A 17,914-nucleotide genomic window follows, 5' to 3' on the forward strand; every position below is an offset into this window, starting at 1 on the left:
GTACATTTTTCATACCCTTTCATTTGATTCTTAGTAAGGGAATGCAGTAAATTAGTTCTCTTATCAGACCAATTGACCAGATGGAAGACTAGCTCAACATGAATCAATTATATTATTATCTAGCTCTTAATAATTTTTTTCATTTCAGATGGAGAGGAGTCTCTTGTGTCTCCCTGTGTAGGTCCGTGATGGCCGTCGTCTTGCCCACAGCAGCTGAAGGCCCCCTCCAAGCCCGTGTATGTACGTTGTTATGGCAACAATAGATGGAAACACGGACGTTGAGACCCTGTTGGCTGCGATCCACCTGGAGCGATACCTGAAGACCTTCCGCCAGTCAGGCTTCCTCTTGGCGAGGGACCTCAGCCACCTAGACAATGGAGGTCTTATCCAGCTGGGCATAACTGCCACCGGGCACAGGAAGAGAATACTGAGGCTGGTCCAGCACATTCAGAGGGCCACCAATCAGAAGGAGTCGACATCGAGGCCCTTAGAGCCCTTATTGGATCGTTGGCAGTCTGAGTCTGACGTTAATTCCACACCCATCCAATCAGGAGTGCCGAGGTCTGACCAGAGCGGAACCGGGGCCATTCCGTTTGAAGCGTTCCGGAATAGTTCTGTTCCAAACATTCCATCCATGTTGATGAACTCCGGGTCAGAACAGCAGCAGCAGTACAATGGGAATGTTGTCATAAAACCGGTTCCAAAACCTAGAACGGTGTTCTACAGACACAAATCAGAACCCGCCCGATTTATCTCCTGTCCCATACAACCAACACCACCAGATCCCCAGGTTTTAACCCTAACCAGGAAACCATCTCAGGAATCTCTCTGCTTCACCATATTGGAAGGTTTGGCTTCAGGAGAATTTAACACTGACACAGTGGTGGTGGGGCTTACCCCTACCCCTACCATGAGACACAGCCTAAGCCTGAGAGAGAGGAGGCTGAGTAACTCCTCAGACTCTGGAGGTCCCCTGCCCCCTGTTCCCCCTCGGCTGAACCGAGGTATCCCTCCAGCCATGTTTAGGGGTCCTACACCCACTCCGCCATCATCTGGTGGAAGGACTGAACAAAACCAGGACCAGTGTATGACAACCCCACCTCCATCCTCCTCATCCTCCTATGACAACGCTGGATTCCCCTCCGTGACCACTTCCCCACCCGGATCCCCGATGGAGATGGTCTCCAATGAGATCTACTGTGGCGCTTTATCTGGCACTGGAGGTAGTAGTGGACGGATTCCCTGCAACAATCCTCAAACACCACCACGTCAGGAGATCCATACCACTCCTGACAGAAATAGGTAGGTCAACGTCTGACTTTAACATCATATACTCGACCTTTTATAAAGGAGAAATATAGGCCTAGACATCGAAAAGAGAGTCATTTCTTTGTCTAACTAATGTTTTGTTTTATGTGTCTGCAGCACTTTAAGTAACAACTCTTCTGAATCGTCCCATGGAGGTAAGTTTACCCATCTCTTTCTGAAAGTAACCCAACAGATGGTTTAGTCAGACCTTATAACTGTGTATCCTTTAGGCCTATAAATGACCCTTGACCTGTTTTTAAATCAATGTCATTCAAGATATAGTTAACACTACGCATCGCTAAAACCTTACTTTTCGCTTACACTTTAGCATCCAGTCGAAATGCTTTTATAACTGGTTGAAAAAGAGCACCACCATGCAATCTATCTATCTCTATCTATCTATCTATCTATCTCTATTACATTTACATTTTAGTCATTTAGCAGACTCTCTTATCCAGAGCGACTTACAGGAGCAATTAGGGTTAAGTGCCTTGCTCAAGGGCACATCGACAGATTTTTCACCTAGTTGGCTCGGGGATTAGAACCAGCGACCTTTCGGTTACTGGCACAACGCTCTTAACCACTAAGCTACCTGCCGCCCCTCTCTCTATCTCTATATGTCTCTATATCCAATAGAGGTGCTGGTTTAGACTGGTTAGGGTTAGGGTTAGGGCGTCCTGGTAAGAGGACCGAAATGACCAGTAGGAGAGACTCACACTTTATTACCACACAGCAAACAGGAAGTGGACTAGGTGGAAGTGTTGTAGTGTTAGTGGTTTGTAGCGTGTGTTGGGAGAGTCTAGGGCTTGCAGGGGAAATGGTCCATGGGTTGTGGCCCAGCTGTTGACGTGCGTGGCAGAGATTTATGCTCCTCGCTCGGCCACTGCTTGCTGAAGTCTGAGCCCGGACTTGGCTGGACTGTGCTTTTGTACTTGTCCCGGTCCCACCTGCCTATTGGACAGATGCCCTGAGGAGATGCAGGTCGGCAGGGTCAAAGGTGGTGATGGGCGGTCAAATGTCCCAATCAGAGGTCACTGGGTGTGGCATGTAACTGGAGAGCTCCAGAGGTGCGAACAGAGTAGCCTGTAAACAATGGGGATCTATCCCCCGCCTTTGCTCTGCAGGGTCAGGGAGTCAGGCAGAGACGGGGGAAGGTTGGCTACTTGTTTCAAGAGTTAGAGAGGGCTGTGAGTTAGTATTCGGGAGAGGGACTGTACGGGCTTTCTACACTGGTTACGAGCATGTATGAACCTTTATTATAATATCTTATAACAAGGCTTATAATATGCTATGTCATTTCTTCCTGCACCAACAGTCCCCATGGAGGAGCCGGAGGAGGAGATCAGTCCATACTGTGAAACAGTCTTCCAGAGCAGACGACCACTGCACCACTCTGAGGTGAGACTGGGAGGCTGAGGATGCGTCCCAAATGACACCCTATTCTCCCTATAGTGCACTATTTTTGACCAGAGCCCTATAGGCTTTCCAGGAAAAACATCAAATGGTGTCTGAAATGGCACTATGGGCCCTAGTCAAAAAGTAGTGCACTATATAGGGAATAGGGTGTCATTTGGGACAGCGCCTGAGTCTGTTATCAGGTTACAAGAACCCATCAGAGTTATATTGTGTTTAGTGTTTGTGGTCACTTTGGTTCTCCTGACATTGATGAACGTGTTCTCCATGTTGTGTTCTCAAAGGTGGAAAGGACCAAAAGTGAAGGAAAGACAAGAAAGGAGGAAGAGAAGCACGGAGAGGATCATGGGTAAATTATTGTGTCTAGAGGAGTGGATAATGAGACTGGCGTTCCAATGAAACATAACATCTTCTTACACAACTCTGACTACAGCCACAGAGAGAAAATAGTCTACTGTATTTAAAATATTATTTTCTCTCCATCTTTTCAATCCAATGTTGTTACCTGCTACCAGACGCCGTATTCTCACTCTAGAGAAACCTAAAGAGGCTGGAGTCAAGGTTATTACAAATGCATCAATCAGTTACAGAGACTGTCTTTGCACTGCAGGACACCTAAACTCTCCTGGGCCAAACGTCTGTCCCAGGCCCTCCACAGTGAGTCCCAGGGCTACAGCACAGTAGGAGAGGCAGCACCATCCCCTCGCTGCCTCTCCTTACCCCCCAACCTGTACCCCTCGGAGCCGGATGAGGACCAGACGATATCCCCCTACGCCAGCTACACCTCTCTCTCTGAGCCGACTGCTCCCATCATCTGTGGCTGGCTGGATAAGCTTTCACCACAAGGGTATGCCGGGTCCGGGTCCTGGTCCTGGTCTGGGCTGACGGTCCTATCCTCCTTTCCTCCCTCCGTCTTCTCCTCCCTTCTGAGGAACTGTCTCTGCCTCGTCTCTGTCCTCTCAAACCGGTGTGTCTCTCGCTTCTTCTTCTTTTCCCCCACTGTGTTTCTCCAATCTGTTTTCGTGTTTCTTGCTAAATGTTTTAAAAAAATGTCATATGCACTGCCTTCAGAAAGCACTCACACCTGAGCACATTTCTGGTCTGCTGAGCGCAAACTCGATTTGTTATGAAAATGCTGTGCAACTTCCGGCACGCGTTTACAGTGTTTTATTGATCATAATGTAGGCCTACCAGAGTGGCCTACCATCAAAAACAATGGAGAGAATGCATCCCATAACATTTTAACACGGAAATAGCTGTTCTATCATTCAGCCTACAGTAGCAGCCAATGTGTGGTGTTCAATGTAGGCCTACATTCCATGAGACTTTTGAAAATAAATAACATGCAGGGCTTGACATTAACCTGTTCATCCACTTGTCCTTCAGACAAGGAGGTGACTGAACATACTATGTTTGATGCAAGAAACCACTTTACAAAATACAATTCATTATTATTCCCATACCATTATTACAGAGAATCAGACAGATAATACTACCCTCTGCCTATTGGCTACTTAATTTATTCAAGCCTGTCTCAAAATACAACACTACCCCTTTTAAGACAAAAAACCTTTACCTGACTCACTTTTCAAAGATGTCTAGAAAAGCACACGGTTTGTGCACTTGTAGGAAGCAATCACTCCCCCATTACTGACTACAAATGATCTATAACTGATTAATTAGCGAAGGATATGTACAAATGTGCACACGTCGCTACATGTAGCTCTCGTTTTGATCTCAAAACAAGCGCTTCTAATCACGACCGCTCATGCTGTAAAAACAGTCCAGTTCAAAGTGAATGGCACAGATCCATATGTGGCAATGGCTATTTGCATATAGGCCTACCGCAGCTCTGATTTGGTTATGGCGCACCGGTCTGTGTAGATTACGGGCCTGGGTCATGCCTGTCAATGCAAAAGAATCCTACTCCAATGCGTTCTGCCTACAAGAAAATCTCTTGCACAGTTAGTTTTGCATATTAAGTCTTGCATAGTTTGTTTTGTGTCGGTATATTACATTGAACATGGCTGATATTGCATTGATTCGATCACAATTTCAACAGTAAAGGGAAACGTTGATAGTGTTAACTAACAGGGGGAAAACTCAAGAAAGTTGAGTGTAGTGCAATCTCTTGATTCTCTGCACGCGCTGATATTTCTTCTGCGCAGCAGTCCCAGGGTGCTGCGCGCTCGCACACTCGCGCAGTTTAGTGGGAAAATCACGCCTTTACTTTTTCCACATTTTGTTGTGTTACAGCCTGAATTTAAAAATAGATTAAATTGAGATTTTTTGTCACTGGCCTACACACAGTACCTCATAATGTCAAAGTGGAATTATGTTTTTAGAAATGTTTACTAGTTAATTAAAAATGAAAAGCTGAAATGTCTTGAGTCAATAAGTATTCAACCCCTTTGTTATGGCAAGCCTGTCACGATCGTCTACCAATGAGGAGGACCAAGGCGCAGCGTTGAAAGCGAACATATTTATTAAATTGGAATGATCACACGATCAAAACAATAGACGATAACGTGATGTCTACGGTTTTACACAAACCAAAATAGAACAAAATCCCACAAACCCGAATGAAAAACAGACAGTTTAAATATGGCTCCCAATCAGAGACAACCCACGACAGCTGACACTCGTTGCCTCTGATTGGGAGTCACTCTGGCCAACATAGAAATAAACACCCATAGAAACAAAACCCATAGATCTACACACCCTGGCTCAACATAACAGTGTCCCCAGAGCCAGGGCGTGACAAAGCCTAAATACAGTGGCTTGCGAAAGTATTCACCCCCCCTTGGCATTTTTCCTATTTTGTTGCCTTACAACCTGGAATTAAAATGGATTTTTGGGGGGTTTGTATAATTTCATTTACACAACATGCCTACCACTTTGAAGATGTAAAATAAAATTGATTGTGAAACAAACAAGAAATAAGACAAAAAAACAGAACTTGAGCGTGCATAACTATTCACCCCCTACCCCAACACCCCCCCCCCCCCCCAAAGTCAATACTTTGTAGAGCCACCTTTTGCAGCAATTACAGCTGCAAGTCTCTTGGGGTATGTCTCTATAAGCTTGGCACATCTAGCCACTGGGATTTTTGCCCATTCTTCAAGGCAAAACTGCTCCAGCTCCTTCAAGTTGGATGGGTTCCGCTGGTGTACAGCAATCTTTCTAAGTCATATCACAGATTCTCAATTGGATTGATGTCTGGGATTTGACTAGGCCATTCCAATACATTTAAATGTTTCCCCTTAAACCACTCAAGTGTTGCTTTAGCAGTATGCTTAGGGTCATTGTCCTGCTGGAAGGTGAACCTCCGTCCCAGTCTCAAATCTCTGGAAGACTGAAACAGGTTTCCCTCGAGTTTCCCTGTTTTTAGCGCCATTCATCATTCCTTCAATTCTGACCAGTTTCCCAGTCCCTGCCGATGAAAAACATCCCCACTGCATGATGCTGCCACCACCATGTTTCACTGTGGGGATGGTGTTCTCGGGGTGATGAGAGGTGTTGGGTTTGCGCCAAACATAGCGTTTTCCTTGATAGCCAAAAAGCTCAAATTTTGTCTCATCTGACCAGAGTAATTTCTTCCATATGTTTGGGGAGTCTCCCACATGCCTTTTGGCGAACACCAAACATGTTTGCTTATTTTTTCTTTAAGCAATGGCTTTTTTCTGACCACTCTTCCGTAAAGCCCAGCTCTGTGGAGTGTATGGCTTAAAGTGGTCCTATGGACAGATACTCCAATCTCCGCTGTGGAGTTTTGCAGCTCCTTCAGGGTTATCTTTGGTCTCTTTCTTGCCTCTGATTAATGCCCTCCTTTCCTGGTCCGTGAGTTTTGGTGGGCAGCCCTCTCTTGGCAGGTTTGTTGTGGATTTAATGGTGTTCCGTGGGATGTTCAAAGTTTCAGATGTTTTTTTATAACCCAACCCTGATCTGTGCTTCTCCACAACTTTGTCCCTGACCTGTTTGGAGAGCTCCTTGGTCTTCATGGTGCCGCTTGCTTGGTGGTGCCCCTTGCTTAGTTGTGTTGCAGACTCTGGGGCCTTTCAGAACAGGTGTATATATACTGAGATCATGTGACAGATCATGTGACACTTAGATTGCACACAGGTGGACTTTATTTAACTAATTATGCGACTTCTGAAGGTAATTGGTTGCACCAGATCGTATTTAGGGACTTCATAGCAAAGGGGGTGAATACGTATGCACGCACCACTTTTCCGTTATTTATTTTTGAGAATGTTTTTTTTCACTTCACCAATTTGGACTATTTTGTGTATGTCCATTACATGAAATCCAAATAAAAAATCGATTTAAATTACAGGTTGTAATGCAACAAAATAGGAAAAACGCCAAGGGGGATGAATACTTTTGTAAGGCACTGTAAGTTCAGGATTCAACATTTGCACAACAATTCACATAAGTTGCAAGGACTCACTCTGTGTGCAATAATAGTGTTTACCATGCTTTTTGAATGACTACCTCATCTCTGTACCCCACACATACAATTATCTGTAAGGTCCCTCAGTTGAATTGTGAATTTCAAACACCGATTCAACTACAAAGGCCAGGGAGGTTTTCCAATGCCTCGCAAAGAAGGGCACCTATTGGTAAATGGGTAAAACATTTAAAAAAGCAGACATTGAATATCCCTTTGGGCATGGTGAAGTTATTAATTACACTTTGGATGGTGTATCAATACACCCAGTCACTACAAAGATTCAGGCGTCCTTCCTAACTCAGTTGCCGTAGAGGAATGAAACCGCTCAGGGATTTCACCATGAGGCCAATTTAAAACAGTTACAGAGTTTAATGGCTGTGATAGGAGAACACTGAGGATGGATCAACCACATAGTAGTTACTCCCCAATACTAACCTAATTGACAGAGTGAAAAGAAGGAAGCCTGTACAGAATAAAAATATTCCAAAACATGCATCCTGTTTGCAACAAGGCACCTATTGGTCAAAATAAAAAAGCAAACATTGAATATCCCTTTGAGCATGGTGAAGTTATTAATTACACTTTGGATGGTGTATCAATACACCCAGTCACTACAAAGATACAGGCGTCCTTCGTAACTAAGTTACCAGAGAGGAAGGAAACCGCTCAGGGATTTCACCATGAGGCCAATGGTGACTTTAAAACAGTTAGATTATTGGGTGTGGAAGGAAAAAAATGAGGATAGATCAACAATATTGTAGTTACTCCGCAGTACTAACCTAATTGACAGAGTGAAAGGAAGGAATCCTGTACAGAATAAAAAAGATTCCAAAACATGCATCCTGTTTGCAATGAGGCACTCAAGTAGAAATGTGGCAAAGAAATGAACTTTATGTCCTGAATAAAAAAGCGTTATGTTTGGGGCAAATCCAACACAAACAACTGAGTACCACTCTTCATATTTTCAAGCATAGTGGTGTCTGCATCATGTTATGGGTATGCTTGAAATAGGCATGGACTAGGGAGTTTTTTTGGGGGGGATAAAAAGAAACTGAATAGAGTTAAGCACAGGCAAAATCCTAGAGGAAAACTTGGTTCAGTCTGCTTTCCAACAGACACTGCGAGACAAATTCATTTTTCAGCAGGACAATAACCTAAAACACAAGGCCAAATATACACTGGAGTTGTTTTCCAAGCGTCATTGAATGTTCCTGAGCAGCCTAGTTACAGTTTTGACTTAAATCGGCTTGGAGATCTGTGACAAGACTTGAAAATGGCTGTCTAGCAATGATCAACAACCAACCTGACAGAGCTTGAAGAATTAAAAAATAATAATGTGCAAATGTTGCACAATCCAGGTGTGCAAAGCTCTTCGAGACTTATAAGACTCACAGCTTTAATCGCTGCCAAAGGTGCTTCTACAAAGTATTGACTCAGGTGTAGGAATACTTTCTGAAAGCACTGTCTCTGTCCTCTCAAACCGGTGTGTCTCGCTTCTTCTTCTCCAATCTGTTTTTGTGTTTCTTGTTAAATGCTAAACAGTTAATATCGCTCGAAATGGGGCTCTGCTTTGCCCTTGAAATGGTACTGATTTATTTTTCCATTTTAAGTCCGTGGTATGAGAATCTGATCATTTTTGTATTTGGCTTTCTAGGAACTATGTATTCCAGAAACGCTATGTGAAGTTTGATGGCAAAAATCTGATGTACTTCGGCAGTGAAAAGGTAGGCCCTTTTTTTCCCTGAATGATGGACTGTATTAGATTTTGATTGAGAGAACACAGGATTGTTCATTACAATATGTCTCTTTTACCATTCTCTCCAAGGACCCGTACCCCAAAGGAGTGGTTCCTCTGGCTGCGATACAGATGGCCCGCATGGCCAAAGACAATAAATTTGAGATAGTGACAAGTCACAGGACGTTTGTCTTCCGGGCTGATAACGAAGGTAAACTAAGTATTTAAAAAAACAGCAATTAAAATCTCACAAAGCAACGACAGACATCCAGTTGTCCCAATTCCCCATCGTGGATTTTAAAGCTTTGGTTATGTGTTGTTAAATCCAAGTGTGCAAGTGTATACTTGAGGAGAAGGGTGGATGATTGGGACCCAGCTATAGAGGAATCCTCAGGGCATACAAGCAGAAACCAACCATGTGACAACCTCTATGTTGGACCAAGGTTGACCCAATAACCTTATTTTCTCTCTGGAGACTCAAATGACCCAATCTTGCAAAATAGCCTCTGCGAGACAAGGTAGTATCAGTTACTGTCATAATCTCATAGTGGAAGCATCTTGTTTAGGACTTTTATTTTAGGCTACTGATTCCTCTGGTTTTTACCTATTAGGAAATGATTTGGTATCAAAAGATAGTTTCTGGTACAATTGGTAACTGACTGGTACAAAAGGGTGCTTGGTTTGAATCCAAACGACACAAACAATAAATTCACATATTGTTATTGTGTAATTACCATTTTACCATGAAACTTTCATAGTAAATACCTGGTAATACCAACCATCATCTTTCTACCTGCCCCCCCTCTCAGTGCAGAGACATCAGTGGTGCAGCACCCTACAGGGGAGGGTGAAGGAACAGCTTGTGTTTGGGCGTCCTCGCTTCGGTCCCGGCAGCCACTGTCAGAAGAGTGGTCCTCTGGAGCTCAAAGGGACCAAGTCAAAAGTTTACGTCGCCATCAATACAGAACAGGTTTGGCTGTACAAGAGCGAACAGTGTTTTCGGAATGGGATAGGAATCACGTTGATAGAGGCCCGAGGGGCTACGATCAGAGACGGCAAAGGAAAAAGCTTTGACCTCATCACCCCTTACAAAACATTCAGGTGCGTGTCTACTGACATGGTAATAACATTTTTATACGTTTCTCTAGTTTTGGCAACAACAAAGTCTGTTCGTCATGAACTTCCTGTACACCGTTGTTTTTGAATCCCTGAAAAAAACGGAGACAATTTGTGTTTTGATTGATTGAGTGATTTGATTGTCCCTGTAGTTTCACGGCTGAGTCTGAGCGGGAGAAGAGGGACTGGATGGAGGCTGTACAGGAGTCCATAGCAGAGACCCTGTCCGACTACGAGGTGGCTGAGAAGATCTGGTCCAACAGGTTTAATAAGATCTGTGCTGACTGCAAAGCCGTCAACCCTGACTGGGCCTCCATAAACCTCTGTGTTGTCATCTGTAAGAACTGTGCAGGTGAGACAGTGTTTCCCCTACTATTGTATAGGTGGGGCGGGCTCCCCCCCCCCCTCCCTAGCTCTGTTGCCCCCTGCCTAAAAGAGCGTGGTTTCAGTTTTGACGCCAGATGGCCTAGCTAGTTCTGGTGGACTTAGCGTCCCGTCTGGTGAGTGTGATTTGATAGGATGGCATTGGCAGCTGTTGGCCAGGTGGCTTAGTTATCGGGTCATTGACATGAGACACAACAGTTTAATTCTCACCTGTGTTGTTTTCAGCACATCTGTGCCAGGTGAAGCGGCTCTGGAAATGTTTCCAAATACACACATCATTTCCCCTCTCTTGTGCCTCACTAGAGAGGCAGCGCCTGAGTATCCTGTTGCCAACACAATACCACTGTCTGTTGGCAGTAGAGTGATTGTCGTGGTCTTTTGTCCCTTTTCCCCTGCAGGTCAACACAGAGGTCTGGGGACTATGGTGTCTAAAGTACAGAGCCTGAAACTGGACACCAGCGTGTGGAGCAATGAGATCGTGCAGGTGAGAGGAAAGAGAAGTGTTCTTCAGGGAAGGGGGATGGAGAGAGTCAGGGGAAAATGCTCACGTTTATTTTAGTTAAGTGGCAAAATATTTTCCAGGATACTGAAATTCGTTTGTTTTGTTGTGTATCAAGGACCATTTTCACCTCCAACAAATCCATAATATTGGAACAGAGTTTAAATATGTTTTGTACATTTTAAGTTGAAAATCAGATGATAGACTGTGACTATAGTAAGGCCCACATGGGTTCACATTATTCTGTGTTTTTGTGGGAACTGTTCTGTGTTTGTGTTCGCCAGCTCTTCATAATGTTGGGGAACGACCGAGCCAACGAGTTCTGGGCGGCCAGGCTATCTCCAGCCGACGAGTTAGACCGTGACTGCACACCAGACCAGCGGAGGGAGTTTATCATCCACAAGTACCGTGAGGGGCGCTACCGACACCCCCACCCCAACTTCAACACACAGGAGGAGCTGCTCAAGGTACAGTGACACAAATAGTATAGATTTTCAAATGTAAAGCTGCTATAAGAGGATCCAAAGGACATTTGGAGTGTTGTATAGGCTGTATTATCATAAACCCTTATTGTGTACGAATGGAGAACATTTCTAGTTTGTTATGAAATAATAACTAAATGACTGTATCTGTGTTGACAGCCTTGACGGCTGCTGTGCCTCTCGGTAAAAACACATGGTTACACACTACCCTTACGGGAAAAACCACATGAATTTCACGTGATCACACGTGAAGTGTTCCAAAAAAAAAAACACATGTAGTCTAAATGTGTGCCTTTTTACAGAAGAAACACATAATTTCACATGTGAAATCGTGTGTTTTTTTTAAATTTTTCTGTAAGGTTTTCATTTAGACTAGATGGTATCGGTGGTAGTTTTTAGTATCTGTAATCTGTACTAGAGTTCAAGTTAGGGCTATAGCTGCCTGTAGGTAACATGCAGCTAGACTTTTATCCCAACAATAATGACATGGAATGTGCTTTGAAATGAAAACAACTGGAGAGAGTAGATAAAAGGGGGGCTAGTTGAATGGAGAGGGGAATTTTTGGAATTTGGGCTGAATGTCTGTCCCTGTGGCTGTGGATGATTTTAGTGGTGCGTACGTGCTGTGTGTGTGTGTGTGTGTGTGTGTGTGTGTGTGTGTCCTCTGTGTGTGTGTCCTCTCTCAGTGTGTTTGTGTGTGTGGTGCGTCAGCCTAATGCGTCCCCTAACGCGTCCCCCCCCCCCCCCTCTCTCTCCCTCTCTCTCTGCCCTGCAGGTTCTGTGTACTGCTGTGACCGAGCAGAACCTGCTGAAGACGGTCACCCAGATCTTCACCGAGGCAGAGGCTGTCCGGGCCCGCCTCGCTGACTCTAATGGCTATGACAAGCATCTGTCTCAGGAATACTCCCACTCTCAGGGCACCTCAGGTAAGGCAGGGGACAGGCTTTATTTTCCTGCTGGACCTTTTATCCATTATGTGACTTGTGCGACCATGCAGTGTAAAGTAATATGCTCAGCAGCCCTCTGGAAAAGGCTTTCAAGTAATTACAGCATGGGTCATGGTTTGATAGAGAACCCAGATAGTTATCATCAGGGGCGCAACTTTCACTGGGGACGGGGACGGGGGACATGTCCCCCCCACATTCTGAAATTGCATTTATGTCCCCCCCCCCCAGTTTTATCATTGGAATGTGATACAAAACGAGGCAACGGTGTGCTTTAGGACCATGCGGACGCCTCCAAGCGGTCGGGTGTTTATCTGACTGGATGATAATGAATAAATAAATACAAATAATTTTCAAAGAAATGTCCCCCCCCCCCCCCGCTTCTAAAACCTAAGTTGCCCTCCTGATTATCCTCATAGCATTTGTCTGTACAGTCTGTGAACTCTCTACACAAATCTGTACATACATCTATCTATATTTCTGTGTTTTGATTGAACTGGTCTTAAGAGCTCTGTGAAAGCTGTGTTGTCGTAATGGAGAGCTATTTTACCAAGGGTGCTTTTTTTTGCTCTGTGGTGAGTGTGTTTCGGGACGTTTTGAGTGTTTTTTGTGCAGTTTTGTGTATCCTGGAACCGTGCTAGCTGAGCCATGTGCTAGCTGAGCCAGAGCCTTTGTGATGAAACAGTTTGGTCTTATAATAAATAATATGCCATTTAGCAGACGCTTTTATCCAAAGCGACTTACAGTCATGCGTGCATACATTTGTGTGTATGGGTGGTCCCGGGGATCGAACCCACTACCTTGGCGTTACAAGCGCCGTGCTCTACCAGCTGAGCTACAGAGGACCGCCTCCTCTGTATGTTGACCTCTAGTGTTGTTGGAGTAAAATATGAACACAGTTCACGCCATCTCTATTGAAACAGTACAACTAGAACACTGGAGGGAAAACTTATTTAGAAACACAATCTGCATTTCAATTCATAAGCATTTATCACATTCCTAATAATTTATGAACAATTTATCATCTTGTAAATGCATTTATTATGGCTTATTCATGAAACTATTTTATGAAGTTTGACTTTAACGTTTTGACCTGTTTGCCTAGACCCCAACGTGTACAGTGTGATGGCTAGACTTAAAACTTCTCTATCTTCCTAATGTATTTTTTTCTGATGTTCCTCCCTGTTTCCTCAGACCCCAGTGTGTATGATGAGATTATGCAGGCGGTGCTTCACTCCGGCTATCTCTACAAGTCAGCCTCAATGAACAAAGGGACATTATCAAGGAAAACCCGAGAAGGTAGGCCTGTGTGTGTGTGTGTGTGTGTGTGTGTGTGTGTGTGTGTGGTGTGTTTTCTGTGTGAGTTGGCAGGTGCTAACAGCACACCACTTGGCAGCGGTTGAATAGAGGAATACTGCCTCCTCAGTAACATCAGCATAAAGGCCTGAAGAGAACAAACCAAATACTGACTGGGCCAATACTGCTCTGTTAGGAAATACACTACCCACTGTCCATGGCTGGAGTCTCTCTACAGCAAAACAGAGCGTTGTGATTTGGAAGTTGCTCCTAGTTACTTGTAGTTTCTTTCTCTCTAAAAATCACAGTGCCATCCTTTTTGTCACCAAAGCCCCATATACTACCCACCACTGTGACCTGTACGCTCTTGTTGGCTGGTCCTCACTACATATTCGTCGCCAAACCCACTGGCTCCAGGTCATCTATAAATCACTGCTAGGCAAATCCCCGCCTTATCTTAGCTCATTGGTCACCATAGCAACACCCACCCGTAGTATGCGCTCCAGCAGGTATATCTCACTGGTCATCCCCAAAGCCAACACCTCCTTTGGCCGCCATTCCTTCCGGTTCTCTGCTGCCAATGACTGGAACAAATTGCAAAAATCTCTGAAGCTGGAGACACTTATCTCCCTCACTAACTTTAAGCATCAGTTGTCAGAGCAGCTTACTGATCACTGCACCTGTACACAGCCCATCTGAAATTAGCCCACCCAACTACCTCATCCCTATATTGTTATTTATTTTGCTCATTTGCACCCCAGTATCTCTATTTGCACATCATCTCGTGCACATCTATCATTCCAGTGTTAATACTAATTGTAATTATTTTGCACTATAGCCTATTTATTGCCTTACCTCCATAACTTGCTACATTTGCACACACTGTATATATACACTGCTCCAAAAAATAAAGGGAACACTTAAACAACTCAATGTAACTCCAAGTCAATCACACTTCTGTGAAATCAAACTGTCCACTTAGGAAGCAACACTGATTGACAATACATTTCACATGCTGTTGTGCAAATGGAATAGACAACAGGTGGAAATTATAGGCAATTAGCAAGACACCCCCAATAAAGGACTGGTTTTGCAGGTGGTGACCATAGACCACTTCTCAGTTCCTATGCTTCCTGGCTGATGTTTTGGTCACTTTTGAATGCTGGCGGTGCTTTCACTCTAGTGGTAGCATGAGACGGAGTCTACAACCCACACAAGTGGCTCAGGTAGTGCAGCTCATCCAGGATGGCACATCAATGCGAGCTGTGGCAAGAAGGTTTGCTGTGTCTGTCAGCGTAGTGTCCAGAGCATGGAGGCGCTACCAGGAGACAGGCCAGTACATCAGGAGACGTGGAGGAGGCCGTAGGAGGGCAACAACCCAGCAGCAGGACCGCTACCTCCGCCTTTGTGCAAGGAGGAGCAGGAGGAGCACTGCCAGAGCCCTGCAAAATGACCTCCAGCAGGCCACAAATGTGCATGTGTCTGCTCAAACGGTCAGAAACAGACTCCATGAGGGTGGTATGAGGGCCCGACGTCCACAGGTGGGGGTTGTGCTTACAGCCCAAAACCGTGCAGGACGTTTGGCATTTGCCAGAGAACACCAAGATTGGCAAATTCGCCACTGGCGCCCTGTGCTCTTCACAGATGAAAGCAGGTTCACACTGAGCACGTGACAGAGTCTGGAGACGCCGTGGAGAACGTTCTGCTGCCTGCAACATCCTCCAGCATGACCGGTTTGGCGGTGGGTCAGTCATGGTGTGGGGTGGCATTTCTTTGGGGGGCCGCACAGCCCTCCATGTGCTCGCCAGAGGTAGCCTGACTGCCATTAGGTACCGAGATGAGATCCTCAGACCCCTTGTGAGACCATATGCTGGTGCGGTTGGCCCTGGGTTCCTCCTAATGCAAGACAATGCTTGACCTCATGTGGCTGGAGTGTGTCAGCAGTTCCTGCAAGAGGAAGGCATTGATGCTATGGACTGGCCCGCCCGTTCCCCAGACCTGAATCCAATTGAGCACATCTGAGACATCATGTCTCGCTCCATCCACCAACGCCACGTTGCACCACAGACTGTCCAGGAGTTGGCGGATGCTTTAGTCCAGGTCTGGGAGGAGATCCCTCAGGAGACCATCCGCCACCTCATCAGGAGCATGCCCAGGCGTTGTAGGGAGGTCATACAGGCACGTGGAGGCCACACATACTACTGAGCCTCATTTTGACTTGTTTTAAGGACATTACATCAAAGTTGGATCAGCCTGTAGAGTGGTTTTCCACTTAAATTTTGAGGGTGACTCCAAATCCAGACCTCCATGGGTTGATACATTTGATTTCCATTGATAATTTTTGTGTGATTTTGTTGTCAGCACATTCAACTATGTAAAGAAAAAAGTATTTAATAAGATTATTTCATTCATTCAGATCTAGGATGTGTTATTTTAGTGTTCCCTTAATTTTTTTGAGCAGTGTATTTTCTGTTGTATTTTTGACTTTATGTTTTGTTTTACCCCATATGTAACTCTGTGTTGTTGTTGTTTTTATCGCACTGCTTTGCTTTATCTTGGCCAGGTCGCAGTTGTAAATGAGAACTTGTTCTCAACTGGCTTACCTGGTTAAATAAAGGTGAAATAAATAAATTAAAAAAACGCAGCCCCATCATAAAAATCCCAAATGTAATTTATTTAGAAAGGGACCTCGATTTCCAGGCTTCTTCACGTTTGTACACTCTAATAGGGATAAACGAGATTCTTAAGTATGGCAACGCGAGACTATTTAGAAAGTAACAGCCAATACTTTTGCTGTTATTTGCTCCCCAGATTTCCAGAAGTACTGGTGCACGGTGGAGAGGTCTCTTCTGTTCTATGAGTCTGACCGATGTCCTGATCCTAGCATGAAGATCAACGTCAAAGACATCCTCTGTCTGGGGGTCAGCAGGCCGGACTCCTGCAACAACAACGGCTTCATTGACAGGTTAGAGGACCAATCATGGCATAGTAACTAATGAAGGTGGTCAATCACACTGTCTATTTCAAACACGTGGAAAAGATACGTTTAGCATGAAATGGTTATATCACTGCCACTCAATGTACAGGTATCTACCAACTAGCGTTGATCTAGTGCCCTTCTCTTTTGTTCCTGTGTCTCGTTGCAGGTTTCTCTATACGTTTGAACTGTACTTGTCCTCAGAGAAGCTCTATCAGTTTGGATTGGAAACTCCCGAGGCACTGCAATGTTGGGCCAAGGCCATCGGAAAGGTATGAGATTACTTTCTATCCCAGAAGAGCGCAATGCCTGCACACTGATAATGCCAATGTTCAGCTTTACTGATATTGTCAGAGCTCTTTCAGCTCTGAACGTTGTAATGTCCTATGCATACTTAAGGGGGGGTTACAGTGAAGTGTTTCCTCCTTTCTGACTAACACAGTCTATGGACTGTACTAGCCTGGTATGTGTCTGTTCAGTGTTCCCTCCTGTACTTTAACCACTTCCTGTGTTCCCTTCCTCAGGCCGCCACACCTTTAAGCTGCCACTGCCTGCTAGCGAGGGAGTTTGAGCGGGTGGGAGTCCTGCGCTACAAGGCCATGCGAGACCCTTCTCAGTGGAAAGAGGGATATTTTGTCCTTCAGAAGTCTAACCTCTTCATCTGCCCTGGGAACGATGGAGCAGCTGAGGACATTATCAACCTTAAACGTCTGCAAGAGCTCAGTGAGTCTCCTGTCCTGACCCTAGCTTTACTGGGCACTGTGTGGTAATGTGGTTGCTCAAATAACGTTTGGTAACTCCTCATTGAGACATTTTATGCCCTAACTATGGATTGTAATAAACTGTCAACAAAGTGGGGTACTATAGTCATTTTAAAACCCGTCTGACTATAAAGAAAAAAGCCTACTGCCAGCTTGATCATGGACATTTCTGGGCCTTAACTACCCCAAGCATCGTTTCTTTGAGCAACTGTCTGCTGATGAATGATTTGGTCCGGTCTTCCATTTGTTCTGTGTTTGTCTCCTAGGTATAGTAACTGAGAACCAAAACCATGAGAAGAAGGAAATTCTGGTTTTGGTTGAAAAAGGAAGGTTGGTTTTCAGTCTCTTCCTTTTCTCATTCAGTACATACTGTATATTAATTACACAGTATGTCAACATATCATGGCTAGTTTGGCGCCTATAATATACCCAGCTAAGGGTGGAATTGGTGGGGAATGGAATTTCCAGAATGAAAAATAATTTTACCATGTAAATTAGTTTTTTGGAGCTGGACTCCCGAGTGAGTTTGCAGTCGTGATTTTCTCT

General features: G+C 44.7%; 1 protein-coding gene across 1 annotated transcript in view; it reads left to right on the forward strand.

Moving 5' to 3' along the window:
- The window catches only part of LOC311105099 (arf-GAP with Rho-GAP domain, ANK repeat and PH domain-containing protein 3-like), a 44,834-nt gene that overhangs the window by 12,239 nt on the left and 14,681 nt on the right, over positions 1–17,914 (forward strand). Inside the window, exons 2-18 of the mRNA XM_084147101.1 lie at positions 149–1,302; positions 1,426–1,463; positions 2,624–2,706; positions 3,006–3,070; positions 3,332–3,568; positions 8,829–8,898; positions 9,000–9,120; positions 9,719–10,010; positions 10,178–10,377; positions 10,808–10,893; positions 11,193–11,375; positions 12,166–12,316; positions 13,529–13,633; positions 16,442–16,595; positions 16,777–16,879; positions 17,132–17,330; positions 17,635–17,698. Of these exons, the coding sequence (XP_084003227.1) occupies positions 239–1,302; positions 1,426–1,463; positions 2,624–2,706; positions 3,006–3,070; positions 3,332–3,568; positions 8,829–8,898; positions 9,000–9,120; positions 9,719–10,010; positions 10,178–10,377; positions 10,808–10,893; positions 11,193–11,375; positions 12,166–12,316; positions 13,529–13,633; positions 16,442–16,595; positions 16,777–16,879; positions 17,132–17,330; positions 17,635–17,698 (3,215 nt within the window). The 5' untranslated portion in view covers positions 149–238. The remainder of the gene's footprint in view (positions 1–148; positions 1,303–1,425; positions 1,464–2,623; positions 2,707–3,005; positions 3,071–3,331; positions 3,569–8,828; positions 8,899–8,999; positions 9,121–9,718; positions 10,011–10,177; positions 10,378–10,807; positions 10,894–11,192; positions 11,376–12,165; positions 12,317–13,528; positions 13,634–16,441; positions 16,596–16,776; positions 16,880–17,131; positions 17,331–17,634; positions 17,699–17,914) is intronic.

Source organism: Coregonus lavaretus (genome assembly GCF_964263955.1).
Source record: "Coregonus lavaretus genome assembly, chromosome: 29".
Taxonomy (NCBI): Eukaryota; Metazoa; Chordata; class Actinopteri; order Salmoniformes; family Salmonidae; genus Coregonus; species Coregonus lavaretus.